At 39.1% G+C, this 19,527-nt stretch overlaps 2 protein-coding genes across 2 annotated transcripts; both read left to right on the top strand.

Annotated features, from left to right (window-relative positions):
- The first annotated feature begins 297 nt into the window (after window positions 1–297).
- On the top strand, window positions 298–10,293 carry LOC114533359 (T-complex protein 1 subunit theta-like). The gene is made up of 18 exons (XM_028554872.1): window positions 298–405; window positions 1,129–1,219; window positions 1,332–1,411; window positions 1,539–1,595; window positions 1,787–1,861; window positions 1,973–2,042; window positions 2,259–2,341; window positions 2,457–2,502; window positions 3,006–3,067; window positions 3,469–3,606; window positions 6,474–6,545; window positions 6,666–6,772; window positions 6,860–6,926; window positions 7,521–7,608; window positions 8,374–8,561; window positions 9,113–9,277; window positions 9,461–9,580; window positions 10,048–10,293. The coding sequence occupies exons 1-18, from the start codon at window positions 349–351 to the stop codon at window positions 10,111–10,113; spliced, it is 1,632 nt and encodes a 543-aa protein (XP_028410673.1). The 5' UTR covers window positions 298–348; the 3' UTR covers window positions 10,114–10,293.
- An 892-nt stretch (window positions 10,294–11,185) lies between these two features.
- Window positions 11,186–19,124, top strand: LOC114537130 (PC3-like endoprotease variant B). Its single transcript, XM_028558268.1, has 14 exons — window positions 11,186–11,531; window positions 12,208–12,312; window positions 12,504–12,593; window positions 13,081–13,189; window positions 13,752–13,789; window positions 13,893–13,966; window positions 14,310–14,398; window positions 14,561–14,733; window positions 15,049–15,270; window positions 15,748–15,848; window positions 15,998–16,219; window positions 16,806–17,053; window positions 17,404–17,603; window positions 17,842–19,124. Exons 1-14 carry the CDS (start codon window positions 11,232–11,234, stop codon window positions 18,220–18,222), a joined length of 2,352 nt encoding a protein of 783 aa, XP_028414069.1. The 5' UTR covers window positions 11,186–11,231; the 3' UTR covers window positions 18,223–19,124.
- The last annotated feature ends 403 nt before the right edge of the window (window positions 19,125–19,527 follow it).

Below are 19,527 nucleotides of genomic sequence, written 5' to 3' on the forward strand. Positions count from 1 at the left end.
TTCTCCCTAAATAACTCTTACTTCTATTCAGTACAAGCACATCAAAACATCGAGTGACCGGATGCAAAATATGGCTGAGAATCTTTGGATTTTCAAAGGCGTGAAGTATACAACATGAAATGTGTGAAGGGAGTTTCATTTCGCATATTAGGCAGTGCTTTTCCTCCACATTCCGTACAAAACAAACATTAAAACTGCTTTTATAATGATGCAAAAATATGATAAAAATTTCGAATTTGGACTTTATGCAAAGAATGTTAATTAGGTTGTGCCAGAGCGGGACGGGCTGCTGTGCCCGACGTTAGGATCCTGGAGCCCAATGTCATTTCTTCACAAAAATCTTGCAAAATGGCGTTGTCTGTTCCCAAAACTTCCTTCCAACACATGCTCAAAGATGGTGCAAAGGTAGGCTTTAGATGGATAATACTTCATGGAGAGAGTTTTCATACATTGAACTTCTCAAATACGTCGAAACCAGACTCTCAAACTGTTTTATACAACCGAGAATTTGGTTTCCCAAAGTGCACGTGGTTTGGCACACTTTGAGTTGTTTGCTGTCAAAAAATTCGTGATTTTGAGGATATTTTTTTATATGTTTGCCAACACGAGTTGATTATTGAGAGTATTTGTAGTAATTGATAATGTTATAAAAAACGATTTCATTTGGACCGCTACAAATGTACAAAATTATACAAATGTTCAAAACTTTAGTGTTTATATTTCAACTTTGAAGGGTGTGAACTGTACTTGAATAAAATATGGCTTGTTTTATCCCAAGAAGTTGGGTATTCTTCAACTTAAGGCGATGTGAAATTAAAATAATGCCATGCATATATGCTCATTTGGGCCTATATTGATAGCAAAACATTTAGTAGCTGTTGACTGCCGCTAAGGTGTTTATAGCTAACCAGTGCTCCAGCCATTGTTATTTAATAGTGCACAACTGATGTGCAGACCTGACTAGGCAATGCTAAAGAGGAAATATTACAACTTAATTTAAAAAATTTCAATCATTCACAAAAATGTGATCTTGCCCAGAAACATGTGAAATTTCCACAAAATTCTCTTGAACTGCTGGTTGAAATTCCAGACTGATACCCTAGCATGATTTGCTTATCTGAATTTCAGCATATGAAAGGCCTTGAAGAGGCAGTGTTTCGAAATATCGAAGCCTGCAAAGAAATAACGAAAATCACAAGGTCTTCGTATGGTCCAAGTGGTAAGTGGCACAATCATTCACCTTCGTACAAGATTGGTCATCATCTGACACTATCACTTTGGTAGTTACCGAAGTTCATTACAATTGAATTTGGATATGATTTTGTTTCAAGGGTTGAACAAAATGGTGATCAATCAGCTTGAGAAGTTATTTGTGACAAGCGACGCAGCAACTGTTATCAAAGAACTTGAGGTATTTCAGTAGGGATTCTGTTTGCAGGATTGTGTACTTTATTTGGAGTTTTTAATCACCGTAGGGTTTCTCTCCCTCCCAAAAAATATACAATGATGGAAAATACAACATGTTCAAAACATTTCAGGTCCAACATCCAGCTGCAAAAATGTTGATACTTGCATCTCAGATGCAAGAACAAGAGGTAAGCTGTCCTGAGATCTGTGAGGGAAATACTGCTTGGCACTAAGACTATCACATAAACTCTTCACCAGCAGTTGAAGCTAGTTTGCACGAAGTGAGATTGTTTTTTTGTACCATAAGACATGATTTAGCCTTTGACATTTTTCTCATTATTTGAATTGTGCTGAAAATATTCTATATTTGTTAATACAGGTTGGAGATGGTACAAATTTTGTGATGGTTTTTGGTGGAGAACTTCTCACAAAAGCTGAAGAACTCTTGCGTATGGTAAGGTGTTAACATTTTCAGCATCTTTTGTTTGTCTACAGCTATGTTTGATTGTCATCATCTGTTGTTGAATACTCTCTATTGATGTGTGTCAATTGTTTTTTAATACAGGGTCTTTCACCACCTGAAGTGATTGAAGGTTTTGAGAAGGCCTGTCAGAAAGCTTTAGAAATATTGCCAGGTATAAATCACTGATATCTGGACCTTTGAATATAGATACCTTTCAAATACAGAGTGCAATCTGCCAGAAATACCTTTTTGTATTGGCATCTCCCTGATAAATAAATAATAATGCCTTTCCTTAATTAAAACTATCTCTAGAAGAACACCACTTCTCGCTTCTCTTGAAAATGGCCATCATTTATGCTAAACATTCAAAATTTGTATGTTTTCTCAGATTTGACATGCCATACAATAAAAGATATACGAGATTCAAAAGAAGTCGCAAGAGCCATCAAATCCTCTGTTGCAAGCAAGCAGGTACAATATTCTCCACTCCTACACTAAATTTGTGATAATTTCTGTGAGCTGGAAGAAACTTGTAAAACATTTTCCAGCCTAAAATGATTTTGTTTTTACTTTGTTTTACCAACAGTACGGAAATGAAGATTTTCTCTGTGAACTACTAACAAAAGCTTGCGGTAGGTTTGAGTGGAATAATACTGGCTTAACGCCTGTGCACACTTGCATTTTTTGCTGCAAGTTCCTTCTTTTGATAGATGTGAATGAGTACTTAGTAATGAATACTTTGTTGTATAAGAACTTTTATTGGAACATCCAAAACTAATTCACTCGTTTGCATCTATCAAAAGTGGAAAATTGCGGCAAAAATTGAGGCCAAACCCGTCTTCCACTAGGCGAATTTATTCGCGCGAAGAGATAAAAAATAGGAAGCGTTTCTACTTTTTCGCGGCAAATTTTTTTCGCAAACCAATCACATCACCGGATTTCAGATATCGCTCACGCGTCGCGCGAATAAATTCGCCCAGTGGAAAACGGGTTTTAGGTCCTATGCAATAATTTTAAGTGCAGTGAAACATCTCTGACACACAATGAAGAAAAACAGTGTGTGGTTGTCACACAGAATAGGAAATCACTCTGATGCTATGGTATCACCTCCCATCGATTCCAATTTTTTCTCTAGTTCCCATCCTACCAGAGTCTGGTTTATTCAACGTCGATAATGTTCGAGTCGTGAAGATATTGGTGAGCATTCATATTTCAACCTTTTTTCTCCAGAGAAGCAATGTTGACGATAACCTTGATAGGAAATAGCGCTATCCACCGGATAGTGGTTTTTCAATCGTTTTAATCCGTTGTTTGTTATAACTTTGATCAAGTCTTAGTATTCCTAAATCAAGGATCCTCTTTAATAATTCTTGGTTTCAAAGATGAAATTTTATTACTATTCAATAGAATAAAGGTGTCGTCCATTTGAATATTCTATTGATATTGACACACCATGCAAGCACCATTGCCTCTCTCCCCCCATGCACCGGTATTGGCCAGCCCTCCCCCCCCCTAACCTGCGGTCCCAGACTCTATGAGGTTACCCACAAAGCTCACTCCACTATAATTAATGCACGTGCACGACACGTGACTTGCAGGGTTCGGGCGTCCACAGTTCTGACGTCATCCAAGGAATGGTCTTCAAACGCGAAGTGGAAGGAAATATCACGAAAGTTGTAGATGCTAAGATCGTCGTATTCTCGTGTCCGCTTGATTCAATGGGGACTGAGACGAAGGTACACACGTAAAAACGCACAAGTTGTAACAAGTCTGCAGCAGACTTGTAGCAAGCTTGTTCCAACAAGCCGATATCAGGTTGTGTTCGCACTGCTTGTCCCAAGCTTGTTGTGACGGACTTGTAGCAAGTTGTTGTCAGACTTGTAGCAAGTTTGTTGTGACAATGCTGTACCAAGGTTGTTGCCAACAAGCTTGCTACAAGTCTGACAACAACTTGCTACAAGCTTGTTGAACTTGAGCTGTTCCAAGCTTGTTATAACAAGGCCGTTACAAGCTTGTCGCGACAAGCTTGCTGCAAACATGGCCGCGCATTAAATCTCGCTTGAAAACACGCGTGTTTTCCCGGAGATTGTGAAACAAAGAACAAACAACACAAAGTTTGATGTAAAAATCATATTATTTTAAAAACAAATTCAAAGGTTAGCAATTAAATACAAACTTCACACTTGAAGTACCAAGATTACTAAAGGCTCAGTACAAGAGCATATGTATTTTCCTTTCTGCATGAGTATATAGCCTAATAATCAGTTCGTAAGAAAAGTTTCTTTGCATTCATATGGTAAAAATTAACTGGTGGCGGTGCATGAGTATTCTTGTATAATACCAGTATTTCAGTCACTTGTTGAATTGACTTCGTCATCCCAAGAATCAACAGCAAATGGTTTGCAAATACGTTGAGGAAACTCCATCCTGTCTGCTGTGGCGAGGGTCTTGCTTGCCATGAATGCCATCCAAGTCTAATGTCAAATAAGTAATGTACAAATACTTTATTACCATATACGTAAATATATATTATTATTTCTAATCAGAGCATGCTAAAAACATACGCACAGATATTAAAAATAGGAAATTTTGCACTTTACCGTACACCTTATCGTCATTAAAAATATTTGAATTATTGAATACAAAAAACCGGCGAAGTTTCGATTTTGATAAATATCCACAGAAACTAACAGTTCAATGTTTATAAAAAGCAATAAATTCAACAAATATTTTAAAAACTATATAGTTTTAAAATGCTATCTAGTGTACTATAATAAATTGTGTTGCCGGCGTTGTGTACGCCATATCAAATATTTGGATGAATTAAACGCACATACCTTTATTAAAACGTCGAACTGTAGTATTCTTTAAACTTTTTTAAGTTGCCCATCCGTTTTAACTGATATTTCAACGTTTATTAAACTTTTAAAGGCTTAAAAAAACAAAGGTTTTGGCACAAAGATAGCTCAATGACCAGGTGAATCAGTGAACTCTTGAAAAGAGCAGGGAAATTTGCAAATACACTGACGTATATTTCAACCAATAAGATCACTTATACATAGTTTAAACAGAGTCTGAACCAATGAGATTACTCCGTTCAAATCGTCACTTCCTCAACGGTTCAACGGTTGTAGATATCCTTGAAACAAGGAAATGTTCATCTGTAATGTTTTCAAGGAATTCGGATTATTTTCAAATCTTATTATAAAAGAAGTTATGAACTTCGTTGCAGTTGCAGAGTGTTAAAGTGTTTAAAAGCTCGTTGATCTTGCTTTTGCCATTTGATGAATGGCGATGATCAATAAAATCATATTTGGCCCAGTTCAAATTGATTTTGTTGTTATCGGAAAACTTTTGCCGTTAACAATGTCGCTACAACTTGTTGGAACTGTCTTGTTACAGCATTGTCAAGCGCAGCCTTGGTACAAGCTTGTTGTGACAGGCTTGTTACAACTTGATGACTATAACAACTTGTCAACAAGTTGCTCCAACAAGCTTGGTACAGCTTGTTGTCGACAAGCTTGGTACAAGTTGTTCCAACAACTTGCTACAAGTCTGCAAGCCAACAAGTTGTAGCAAGCTTGATGTCAACAAGCTTGCTACAACCTGTTGTCTCAACAAGCTTGTTACAACTTGTCAACAAGCTTGCTACAAGCTTGTTGAGCCAACAAGTTGTCAACAAGATGTGAGATTTTTAGGTGTGTAAAGCCCTGGGCAAACTAGGAAACATTGTTGCGGAAACATTTATGTTTCGCAATGTTTCCTCATATGTTTCCCTGTTTGCCCACCCTGGGAAACATTGTTGCGGAAGCAAAATTTGCTTCCGAGGAAGCAAAAATGTTTCCTATCAAATTCAGAAACATTATATGTTTCCCAAGTGTGATTTTGGTTGCGGAAACATTGTTTCCATGTTTGCCCATATGTTTCCGCACTTTTTACCAATTAGAGCATGCGCATAACAAAGAGTAGATATATATTTACTCTTTGCGCATAACAAACAAGTGAAACAACACAAAAAATGGCTGAAAGCACAATAGCAGTTGTTGTAGACGAACAAAGCAATAATAAAAGGGGTAAAAGCGAACGAGTGTGGAAAGATACTGAAACAGAGAAACTGATAAGTTTGTACGAAGCAAGAAACTGTTTATGGGATGTTGGTAATGCAAATTAGTTTTGGTTTTAAAAAAATAATTGCTTCATAGGACTGATTTCCTCTGAGCGCTATATATTGTTTCTCACTGATGTTTCCCAGTGTTTGCCCACCCTGGGAAACATTGAGAAACATTGGCGGGAAACAATGTTTCCGAAACAATGTTTCCTAGTTTGCCCAAGGCTTAAGCCAGTGAACACTCGATACACTGAACTATAACACTCTAATACAACTGGAACGATAACTGGCGATAGACGTGGCTATATTTTTCTGCAAGCCAAAGTGGTTGCCATGAAAAGTAGTTTTTCTCAGTTAACTGAAAAGATAGCTTCTGAAAGATTTCTCTGCACGAAGGGTTACCAACCTTTCATTTTTTAATCACTTCAATATTGCAAGCTCCCCCCAATGCGACGTTCAATATCACAGCAGTACTGTATTGTGCATTACCTTTAGGGCACGGTTCTCATAAAAAGTGCTGCGGAACTAAAGGCATTCAGCCCAGGTGCTGAAAATCTACTAGAAAATGTAAGTATCCAGCCTCGTTCATCATCAAATAGATAAACGAGGCTAGCCTGAGAATGCTTTACAAAGAGATCCTGGCAGATTCTGAAGAGTTTTCTCAACATTTTCTCTCTATATTTCCAGCAAATCAAGAGTTTAGTTGATGTTGGTTGTAATCTCGTAGTTACCGGTGGAAAAGTAGGCGATATGGCGCTTCATTTTTGTAATAAATATAATCTAATGGTTGTAAGGTGAGTTTAGTTGACTGTTCAAATGATTTACCAAGTTGAAAATCTTCACTTCTTACTGTATTCTAATCACCTTCAAATCTCCTCAAGGTTAACCTCTAAGTGGGAATTACGTCGACTATGCAAAGCTGTTGGCGCGGTTGCACTGCCGAAAATGGTAAATCCTATAAATTTTTATCTCATTTGAAGTGTTATTCGTTCGACAACTTCGTGGTTTTGTGTGTAGAGGTTTGGTTTTAGGCTTGAGTTTTTGGGTTTGGTTTAAGATTTGGGGTTTGACTTTAGGCTTAAGTTTAGGATTTGCTTCAAGCCTATAGTTTGGTTTAAGGCTTAGGCTTTTGGTTTAGTTTTAGGCTTGGGTTTAAGGCTTTGGTCCGGTTATAGGCTTGATTATAGTTTTGATCCAAGGCTTGGGTTTATACTTGGAGCTGGTTGTATCAAGCCCGTTTAGCTTAAACGGTGGATAAGTCAAAATTAAATAACACTCTTACAACTCTCTTGAATGAGTCAACTTGAATATTATGCACTGAATATGTAGTTGTAAACAGTATCTTTGTATTAAGGTCAAAAACATTTTGTTTGCTTCTTGAATAAAACGGCAGGCTTGCTTTCTAATTTGAACTTATCCACTGTTTAAGCTAAACGGGCTTGATACAACCGATCCCTGGGTTTTAGGCTGAGTGTTTGGGTTTAACTTTAGACCATAGTTCAAGGTTATTTGCTCATCATTTCCCGTCTTTTCCTTCAACAGGCAAAACCTACAGCGGAAGAAATAGGTCATTGCAATATGGTACAGGTTGACGAGGTTGGTGATACCTCTGTTATCGTCTTCAAGCAAGGTGAGTTGTTGGACCAGGAACTGGTTCCTAACCGTTGCTAATCTTGTTGTTGTTGTTGTTGTTGTTGTTGTTGTTGTTGTTGTTGTTGTTGTTGTTGTTGTTGTTGTTGTTTTGTAGGGGGCGACGCTCTTTAAAAAAACCCTAAGGCTCTATCATTACTTGTTTGATCGGAATGAAACTTGGCACAATTATTCTAAGCAATATTCCGCATCGATTGACGGAGTTCGAATTTTTACTTTTGACCTTTGAAGCAAGTTACAAGCAATTCTTGACTATATGTGCGGCAAATAATATATACATATCGTTAATATTCAGCCTATATATAAGAATACGCAAACGATTAGCAATACATTGTCTGCTCCATTGTTGTAAATACAATGCAGTTCAGAATTAACTCGGTCACGCAGTTCCTGGTCCACTATAGTACGATCGTACTTGTTTATTAAAAACCTGTTTGCGATTGAAGCTGCGATTTTCGTCTTCTGGGATATGCGAACGAGCGAATAGTTATAAATCCTCAGATGTATAAACGTCCTTATTCGAGCATCTGTAACTTATCCACTCGATCGCATCCATCAAAAAAGGAAAATCATACCTAAAATCGCAGGGAAAATTGCGATAGGTCCTTGAGATAGTTTGATGGGTTCTGGTCGTTGAAAAGAACTCGCACGTTTTTCACAGCCCAAAAACGCGTACACGCGAGTTTTAATACTTGCTCGTCTGTACTGTGCTAAAAGGTGAAGAAACTATGTTCCTTATATATAGAACGAGAGGAAAGCGCAATCTCGACCATCGTCGTGCGTGGCTCGACGGACAGCATAATGGATGATATAGAAAGAGCCGTTGACGATGGTGTAAACACGTATAAACAATTGACGAGGGACGGACGGTGTTTACCGGGTGCTGGAGCCACGGAAATCGAGCTCGCCATGCAGTTGGCTACTTATGCCGAGGTAGGAAGTTAGGTACTTTCTCCGGTAGGCGAATTTGTTCCTTTGGTTTAGTCTGAAAGGTCTTTCACCAAAGGGTACACTCTTCGATTATCGACCCATTGCCTTATTGCGTGAGCGAGGCTTCTTAAGGTGGGGCGAGAGGAACATAGGAGGTCACCTGCCCCTCGCCCTAACCTCAAGTGTAGGCGGGGGGGGGGGGTGGAAGGCAAGTACGATACAGTAGATACGAAGGGGAGTAATTTGTAATCATGGGAATAGACTGTAAGTTAACACTGCCAAAACGAACCCACGACCTTTGGTTTGCTATAGTCCAATGCTCTTCCAACTTAGCTACTAGGTCAAGATCGAATATATGATATTTCGGAACTCAATCTAGTCTTCCATATCTGTGTCTTAAAGTTAAAACGATTCTGTGTATGACTCTGGTGAATTAAAATATTGTGATGGTGCCACTTTGAGTTACCACCTGGGTAAGGTGAACTAGCAAAGCACCATCACAAAAGCTTTATTTCATACACAAAATCTTCACTGCGAAACCATTCATTTTTCAGACGTTCTCCGGTCTGGAGCAGTACGCAATCAAGAAGTTTGCCGAAGCGCTTGAGGTGTTCCCCAAAATTCTCGCGGAAACTTCAGGAGTGAAGGGTAATGAGGTGATTTCAAAACTATACGCATCGCATAACGACGGACAGAAGAATTCTGGCTTCGATATAGAGGTATGATGGATCCCCTGTCTCCCGACCTATTAGATGATATATCTCCCACCCCCTGTCTCCCGACCTATAGATGATATATCTCCCATCACCTGCTTCCCGACCTATAGATGATATATCACCCATCCCTTGTCTTCCGACCTATGGATGATATATCTCTCATCACCAATAATCTTCATGTTTCAGGCTGGAAATGCGAGTCTTAAAGATGTCTCGGAAGCTGGTATATACGACATGTTTCTTGTGAAGCAAAATGCTATCAAGATGGCGTCAAATGCAGCCGTAACTATACTAAGAGTTGATCAGGTAATTCCCCTGGGGCCGGTTGTATCAAGCCCGTTTAGCTTAAATGGTGGATAAGTTCAAAGTAAGAGCAAGTCTATCGTTTTATTTAACAAGCAAACTACATGTTTTTAACCTTAATACAAAGATAGTGTTTACAACTACATATTCAGTACATAATATTCAAGTTCACTCATTCAAAGACTTCTATAAGAGTGTGCTTTAATTTTGACTTATATCCACCGTTTAAGCTAAACGGGCTTGATACAACCGGCCCCTGCACTGTGGACCAAAGTATTGTTGGACCAAAGTATTTAAGTTTGGGTGAAGTCACCTGAATATAGAAACACTGCGTCCGACGATCATGAATTATCCTCAATTTTTCTGGGGTTTCTCGTTGACATTGACAATAACGGTTGAAACTCGTGCCACAAAAACCATCTCCCAAAAGCTTAAACCCTTTTAACTTATGTATTCTTTTACCATTTCAGATCATAATGGCTAAACCTGCTGGAGGTCCTAAACCCAAAGCCGGCGGAAACCGGGATGATGACTAAAGATCCTCGGTCAGACATTCAAGAAACTTTATCCTTTTCCCCTAGTAAACAATATAGCTATCAAATCCACAATATCTCGCCTGGTAGAAAATCCCGACGCCTAATATGCCTGCAAAAACTGACGATCAAAAAAGAATATGTCACCCAAAGGATTGAAATATATTATTTATCCATAGTTGATGCTTTTGTTGTGTTTTTTGATATTATTGCCTCTGAAAAGAATCGCCAGACTTACTCGCTATAGTGGACCTCTTGCTATCATTTTTGAAAGCCGATCGCAAGTTTAAAATAAGCTTTAGTGGTCCCTAAACATGTCTATGTGCATGAAAGGGTATCAAGTAGATATTAAAATGCATGGCTGAAGGGTATACACAAAACAATTGGATTTTTTAGCGGCAAATTTTTTCCTTGGTTTCAACTTGCAAAAAACACCGTAATTTGATTAAAAAAATCGTTCAAAAACTATTGTGTTTGTTTAAAGATTTCAGGTCGCACAGTGTTTGAAATTAAACCTTGTCCACAAAAAGATCTAACGAATTAGACCAACATTTTTATATATATCGCATGTTGAACAACATGGTTTCAAAAACCCTCCCTTTTTTATGCATGCTTGATGCTTAAACAGTGAAACATGGTTTCAAAGAATTGGTTTTTGAAGAATTGTTCGTGTTACGCTGGTTGACATCGTCAAATTTTCTGTGATAACAGTTGGCATTTCAGACGGCAGTTCCTAAGTTTCAAAGTATTTGGTAGAAATATTCGAGGGAACTAAAGTTATTTCGTACATGTAGAACTTGGGATTTACCAGTGTACGTTTTATGAACACTGGAAACTTTAACAGTGCAGTACCTAAACGCCACCTCAGTTCAAATTCGCATTCCTCAATCTTCAAGATAAACGCCGTCTATAGAGTGTATACATATACCCTTGCATGTCCCGTTTATAAACACGCGCGGTCAATCTTCTATAAATAACCAAGGTTGCAGAAAGATCGCGATATTTTTTAGCCACCTGTTGAAGAGCACAAACTACCAGCAAACTCAGTGAACCTTTACGTCTCCTTCGACTTGTCGTATATATTAATGGCCACCTAGTCTAATCGCGTGTATATATATAATATGTATTTAGTTGATAATCGTTGGCGAAACCGCACCGGTTTTAGGATAGATTTTCTTATATTTCTACTGTTAGGATTATCGTGCGTCAATATCGCGCAATCCAAGAAAACAAAATTTAGGTATTCTCATTTTAAATCAAGATTAGAAGATGTATTTCAAAATTTCACCAGGATGCAGGCGAAGGGAAGCGAAAAGGATGGTTATTTTACGAATACTTGGGCGGTGGAGTTCCACGACCCCGCTGAAGAGAAAGACGTCGCGAGAATCGCTAGGAAACACGGTTTTATCGTTTTGGACAAGGTTAGTTCGTGTTTGTAAATAAATGTATGCCTGATGACAGGTATATGCTCTGCATGTTAGTAACTCCAGACGTCTTACAGATTGCTTCGCATATTCGGGAGTCAAGCAAAGTTTAGGAAATCACTTTCTGATTCCGGAAAAAATGCTAATCAATTGGAGAGCAATTACGTTGTTCGTACGGGTTTCCCCACGTGGAAAAAATTATACTGGATAGCTCTATCAGTTCTAAACTAAGTTCTTCCAGAGGTCCAGCAAGGATAATCTTTTATTGATCGAGTGTTACTACAGGAGGAAATCTTAACTAAACTGACTTTATTTATACTGGATAGTTCTATCAGTTCTAAACTGTTCTTCCTAGAGGTTCAGTAAGGATAATCTCTTATTGATCCAGTGTTACTACAGGAGGAAATCTTAACTAAACTAACTTTATTTATACTGGATAGCTCTATCAGTTCTAAACTGTTCTTCCTAGAGGTCCAGTAAGGATCATCTCTTCTTGATCCAGTGTTACTACAGGAGGAAACCTAAACTAAGCTAACTTTATTTATACTGAATAGTTCTATCAGTTCTAAACTGTTCTTCCTAGAGGTCCAGTGGTGTTACTACAGGAGGAAACGTAAACTAAACTAACTTTATTTACAGTCGGAAATCTTTATACGTTTCTGTCCATTTAAAGATCGGCAGTTTGAAGAACCATTTTCACTTAAGACACGACGATGTAAAGGAACTACATCATAAACACGCTCGGGAGAAGACAGATCTCCTGATGCTTGAGAAAGAGGTGCGTAGGGCATATTGAATTACCACAACTTCGGTCCTGAGGGGTCAAACAAACGTGGATCCAAGAAATCCTTTTCAGAACCCCCATTTCTTTTATCGACTTCAGGCTAGTTCACCTCCGTGCCGTTTCAACCATCGGCATCGCTAACTATACGTATGCAAGTGCTTTTAAAATTTTTCATCACTTCGCAGGTGAAGGAAGCCACACAACAGAAATACATTCACAGAATGAAGCGAGATGGTATACCAAGTGACCCAAAATTTGGAGAAATGTGGTATCTGGTAAGCTCAATAACAATCACTATACGAGGGCTGCTTTTTACCTCACTAGAATGAGCCATTCAAACGTTAAAAAAAAACATTGCAACTTACTGCCGGTTGTATAAACTCTTACCTAGTCCTCAACGTCAAACTTTCCATGTCAATCATGCGCCGAATCGAATGCAAATGAATTTAAACAAAGACTTTAGTTCATTAACATTAGGTTCGCCACATGAAAAGTTCAACGTCTAAACCTGGGCTTACCTTTATTTTGAATCGTTGAGCTGGTTTTCCACGAGGCGAAATTTTTCGAACGAACGAAATTTTTCGTCTGATATTCTTTTCAATTGTGAGAATTCGACCGTAGCGGATTCCCTTCACCGGTCACAATTGAAAAGAAAATCGAGCGAAAATTTCGTTCCATTGAAAATTTCGCTTCGTGGAAAACCGACTTTAGATCGTATTAAATCCCGACTGGTTAACAATATCATTTTCTACGCCGGTATAGCTAAATTCTGGTCAGACTGGTGGTCCCGTTGGGGTGGACACAAACGTATTGCCTGTTTGGAAGAGCGGTATCACAGGGCGTGGAGTGGTGATCTCAGTTTTAGATGATGGTATGAAGTCTAAGTTTTAAATGATGGTATTAGCGAAACATTATAGAGACTGATCTCTCGTCTTTTATGGACATTGTCATCTTGAGGACCAGGGGCTTTCACTTCCCCAATCGCTTTACCTATATTCAGGGGCATGTGATTACGTTTCACAGGATATTCTGATTTTCACATCTTTAAAATAATCTTCATTTCAAAATATTTACAAACGCTGTTAGGCATAGCTTATCTAATATATAACTTCCCCATATATACTGTTGTCACAGCATCTTAGCCAAGTGAATTTAGTTTTATCGACAGATTGTCTCAGCAAAAGCAATATCAATATTCAGTATAAGTTCAATGCATCGCTAGTTTTAACGCGGTCTTATTTCATCTGTATATTTCAAAATCGCGTGATTCACCCTCGGCGGTAAATGTTCAAGGATATGTCTTTAACTGTGCTATAACGGTATTGCTTTATGTGCTATTGTTGTTAGAGCATATACTTCGTAAAAGATGGTCAGAAATAGATCGGAGTAATCTTAGTATCCTTGTAGTAAGTTTATCTGTTATCATTTTGAAGGTCTTGATCACACTCATCCGGACCTCTCTCCAAACTATGTAAGTATACAGAATAGGCCTCAGTATTCAACCGAACGGCGATAAAAACGAGACATGTGAAATCGTGTGAATCGATCAAAATATTCTGTCATTTTTGTTTTAGTTGCCGGAAGCGAGTTATGATTTCAATAGTCACGATGCTGACCCCGCACCACGAGATGAGGATCCTGATAACTGGTAGGTGTTGGTTCGATGAGTTGGCTTGCTGCATGGGTTAGTGAATGGTCGGTAGGCTGGTTAAATGGTGATTCGTTCTGGTTGGTTTAAAAAGATGGCGCCCTGTTTTTGTGAATGGTTGGTTGGTTGTTTGATGGTTAGTTGTTTGTTGTTTGTCTAGTTGTTTGTTTAGATGTTTTTTTAGTTAGTTATTGGTCACGTAATTGGTTGGTTTGTGGGTTGGTTTTTGATTCTTTCCCTGTTTGTGTGGTCAACTGGTTTGGTACTTGGTTGGGTTATTGGTTAGGTGGTCGATTGCTGCTTGCTTGGTTGCTCCTTTCCAATATTTTTTTAATCTTTTTAGTCACGGTACCAGATGCGCAGGTGAAATCGTCGCTGTGGCCAACAACAGTAACTGTGGCGTGGGTGTGGCGTACAACGCCAAAATTGGGGGTAATGCCCGATTATTTTCCACTTGTCCTAAGAATCGGCGGTCCCTTTCTTTATATGACCATCATCGCTTCGATTATTCATAGCAGATGCGCTATCCAGTGTTGATAGATATCAGTGTGCTTGATCCACGCTCAGCTTGACTTGCATAATTTATTCTTACAGGCGTGCGCATGTTAGATGGCAAAGCAACGGACGCTCTGGAAGCGAGTGGTCTGAGCTTTGGCAAGGAACTTATCGATGTTTACGTAAACTGTTGGGGTCCGAAAGACGACGGGAAGACTTTCGGCAAACCTGGGCCCCTCGCTGCCAAAGCTTTGAAACAGGGAGCTACTTTGGTGGGTAACTTGAAGACTTGGGTTGAGGGGTGGAGGTATCTCGGGGAGGTAGTGACTTGGACCAGGAGAAGAGGGATTAAGGGGGGAGGGGGGACTGTGGGAAGGGGGTGACGGAGTATAGGGGTGATTAGGGAAAGAGGTAAAGGGGGAGAGTCGAGACTGATTGGGGGTGGGGGACTCAGGGTAAGGGTGCCTCAGACTGAGCAGAGAGGGTGATTAAGGTGGTATGTTTCAAGGTAAAATACTCTGAGATTAACATCCTAAGGATGACAAGTACCTCTTTCCCTTATCACTTATTTGTCGCTGTTTTGTCAGGGTCGTAATGGTAAAGGCAACATCTATGTGTGGGCAACGGGCAATGGTGGTCTCACAGACGATGATTGCAACTGTGATGGTTACACGACCAGTATTTACACCATCTCCATCGGCTGCATCAGCGATCACGGTCTGTCGACCTACTACACAGAGTTGTGTGCTTCCACTTTGGCTGTCACATTCAACGGCGGCGCCCATAGGGAACGTGAGGAAAATAAGATGGTGAGAAGCATATTGTGGACCCAGTTTACACTATAGTATACTAACCTATGACTAAGAACCTGGAAATCAAAACATGCTTGCCTGAGTTCTCGGCTTATACCGAATAAACAAAAAACTATTTAACCTTCATAAATTGAAAATAGTTTTTTTCCTAGGCTGGATTTCCACTTGCGGAGAAACAGTTTGCCAGCGAAATATTTGGATATTTTCTTCTGAAATGACAACAGTCAAACTGAACTAATTTATTTATTCTGTCAAATTTCAAAATAAAATATGCAAATATTTTGCTCGCGCACTCTTTCTCTGCACGTGGAAATCCTAAATCATAAATCATATTAGTACATGTAAGTTCCTAGTTTAAGGGTGATTACTATTCAAAAGGTTTATGTGTTCACAGTAGGACGACTGTTATCAAATGCGTGAATTTTCTATCAGGTGTATAGTGTACTCCTCTCTAAAGCTTCAATCATTTTACAGATCACTACAGATTTGTTCCACAAATGTACGGAAGAATTCAAAGGAACGTCTTCAGCGGCACCCATCGCTGCAGGAATATTCTCTCTCACATTAGAAGCAAAGTAAGATTTTCCGGTTTAAGACATCTCACTGTCGTTTATCAAATTTGTCATGATATGAAATTGGGTGGTGGCCTGCCCCATCCCATCCCCCGCTCCCCTGAGACCTCACCCACTATCATTGAAATCTCCCCCTTCCTCCCTTTTTACAGCCCCAACCTCACGTGGAGAGACATGCAGCATATCATAGTGGAGACAGCGCAGATGACCAGCCCTGTGGACGAGGGATGGATGAAGAATGGCGCTAGTAAACATTTCAACCACAAGTTTGGTTTTGGACGCATGGACGCTGCGAAGATGGTTGAAAGAGCAAAAATCTGGACAAATGTTAGCCCTCAGAAAACGTGCGTTGGTCAGGTCTTTGATAAACAGAGGTAAGAACAGCGAGTATTATATATGAAAAAACACCGATAGTTACTGCACCTCTAGGAAGAACAGTTTGAACTGATAGAGCTATTCAGTATAAATAAAGTTAGTTAGTTTAGGTTTCCTCTTGTAGTAACACTGGATCAATAAGAGACGATCCTTACTGAACCTCTAGGAAGAACAGTTTAAAACTAATAGAGCTATCCAGTATAAATAAAGTTAGTTTAGTTTAGGTTTCCTGTTGTAGTAACACTGGATCAATAAGAAATGATCCTTACTGGACCTTTAGGAAGAACAGTTTAGAACAAATAGAGCTATCCAGTATAAATAAAGTTAGTTTAGTTTAGGTTTTCTGTTGTAGTAACACTGGATCAATAAGAGATGATCCTTACTGGAGCTCTAGGAAGAACAGTTTAGAACTGATAGAGCTATCCAGTATATATAAAGTTAGTTTAGTTTAGGTTTCCTCCTGTAGTAACACTGGATCAGTAAGAGATGATCCTTACTGGACCTCTAGGAAGAACAGTCTAGAACAAATAAAGCTATCCAGTATATATGAATAAAATTTTTATCGTTCCTTGATGTTTTCTTTAGGGACATACCATCAACGGGCAGCATGGAGTTTCAGTTCTCGTCAGACGCCTGTACTGGCGGGGATAATCAGGTGGATAAACTAGAACATGTCGTGTTAAGTGTAAGTTTTATCCATCGACGTCGCGGGGATCTAAGCTTACTCCTTATTTCACCCTCGGGGACAAAAAGCGAGTTGCTGTCAACAAGACGTTACGATGATTCGAAGGAAGGCTTGGACGACTGGAAGTTTATGACTGTTCATTTCTGGGGTTAGTGAACAATATTATCAACAATCTTAATTCATGCGAACTATATTGACTTTCACGTCGTATTGATAAGAAGCCTAAACTGTGCTGAACTAGACCAACTTTATTCAGTGGATAGCTCTATCAGTTCTAAACTGTTCTTCCTAGAGGTCCAGTAAGGATCATCTCTTATTGATCCAGTGTTACTACAGGAGAAAACCTAACTAAACTAACTTTATTCATACTGGATAGCTCTGTCAGTTCTAAACTGTTCTTCCTAGAGGTCCAGTAAGGATCATCTCTTACTGATCCAGTGTTACTACAGGAGGAAACCTAAACTAAACTGACTTTTTTATAACACCGTCCATTTTTAGGTGAAAATCCCAAGGGTATTTGGAAGGTAAAAGTGACAGATAGTCCACTTGATGACAATGGTCAGCGCATGGTGTCAGGATACGGGACACTTCATGCTGATACAAGTAAACAGGAACATGATGTTGAAGATTTGGAGCAACAAGTGATTGATGATCAAACTAAACAACAGCAAAATCTTGTTAATCAAATGAAAATGAAGGTCAGTTTGGGCAGTAAAGATAATTGATCCAGTGTTACTACAGAAGGAAGCCTGAACTAAACTTTATTTATACTGGATAGCTCTATCAGTTCTAAACTGTTCTTCCTAGAGGTCCAGTAAGGATCATCTCTTATTGATTCAGTGTTACTACAGAAGGAAACCTAAACTAAACTAACTTTATTTATACTAAATAGCTCTATCAGTTCTAAACAATATTATTGTCATAACTTTTTCCTAGGAACCACATATCGACTTTCCCTACCCACCTGGCGTCCGTCGCAATAACCTAAACGCGACCTCGGTGGAAACCTTGGACACTCAGCCTCAGTACTCCACGAACTACAATTACGATGGCGTCACCAGTTCTCAGTCCATCAAACGATGGAAGGTGCCCGGTACCTCGACTCTGGAGAATCAGAAAAACGCTCGAAACCAGCAGCTGAAGCACAACATAAGAAAGGTCCAAGTCGCGGAGGAAAAAGCGACCCAAAGAGTTCAAGTGAACGCCGGATACGAAGATCCCGAAATAGTTTGTTTGGGTTCTTCCACTTGCTCTGGAGTATTTCTTCGTTACGGTTTGACTATTTACGGTACTCGTGATGGGGAGACAGTATTTTGAAACGTGGTTATAAAAGTTGGATAACTAGCTAACTCTCGAGACGAGGATCTTCATGAACTACATGGCTAAGTTTCCCGTATTTTTTTATCCTAAATCTTTTTTATAACTAAATCTGGAAGTGCGATATGCGAGGGAGAAACAATTCACTCAGGATTGCAAGTTTCTGGGAAAAACTATTTGAACCACGTAAAAACAACGAGAACATGCACTTCATCGAGAAACTAATTTCGAGACAGCGGCGTTGAAACCGGGGGGGAGGCTCTGAAGGTACATTCCTTCCCGCTTTTCGCCCAAGGATGCCTAAATGAGCTTCCTTGTACCCCCCCCGTTTGGAACTGCAGATAAGGCTTGTTTTTCTCTTTAACCGTATCTTAGTCAATTGTAGGGTATTCCTTTGTTTCAAAGTCATTAATTCTAGCGAAGTACCCTTGAAACAATGATGTACGATACGCCCTCCTAATACGATACGGTTAAAATGGAAACAGCCCTAAGTTTTTAAACCAATCGAATTTCGCAGGTCTATCCAGTGACTGTGAAAGATCAGTCAATACTTGATGCGATTAGCCGATTACTGATATCACTTGATATCACTTGATATCACTTGATATCGTTTGATATCACTACTAATCAGGATAAAACTATCAATATCCTCTTTTTAAGGCCCTTGGGGTAAGTCTAATTATAGAAGTCTTACGTAAGGACTATCATTTCTCTTTCCCACATTTATGATTTTGGGTGAACTAACATTACAATTATCCTCGATGGTAGATAGAGTTCTCGAAAACTTTGTCGAGTGGTAGGCAACGTATTGTGCCTTCAGCCACCATTACGTCATGTAGCTACAAATATTGCAATTATCAATGTGGCAGGACCAAAATGAATAAATTAGTTTTTGTGTTAAATCGGAATGCATTGGGTTTTTGAGGCCGTTTCACTTGCAATTTTTGCTGCGATTAGAGCATCTAAATTAGAGCATCAATTATCTATCACTCGTTCACATCATTCAAAAGAGAGTAAAAAGGCACAAATACATCGAAGCATTCGTAATTATTCGCTCGTTTGCATCTATCAAAAGACGAAAGTCGCACCGAAAATTGCGGCAATCAGATCCGTTTATCACCATGCCATGTAAAAATCGATCGTTTTCCCACCCAAAACTAAAAAGAGAGAATTTAAGGCCTATTTAATAAATAGTGATATTAAACCAATCACAATATTAGACAATAATTAGCATACCAATGAGAGCTCAAGTCATTCAAAACTTGATTGGTTGTCATTTACTAAAATTAAACCAATGTGGATTAG

The sequence above is a fragment of the Dendronephthya gigantea genome, unplaced genomic scaffold (genome assembly GCF_004324835.1).
Source record: "Dendronephthya gigantea isolate DGI-Jeju-01 unplaced genomic scaffold, DenGig_1.0 000002F, whole genome shotgun sequence".
NCBI lineage: Eukaryota > Metazoa > Cnidaria > Anthozoa > Malacalcyonacea > Nephtheidae > Dendronephthya > Dendronephthya gigantea.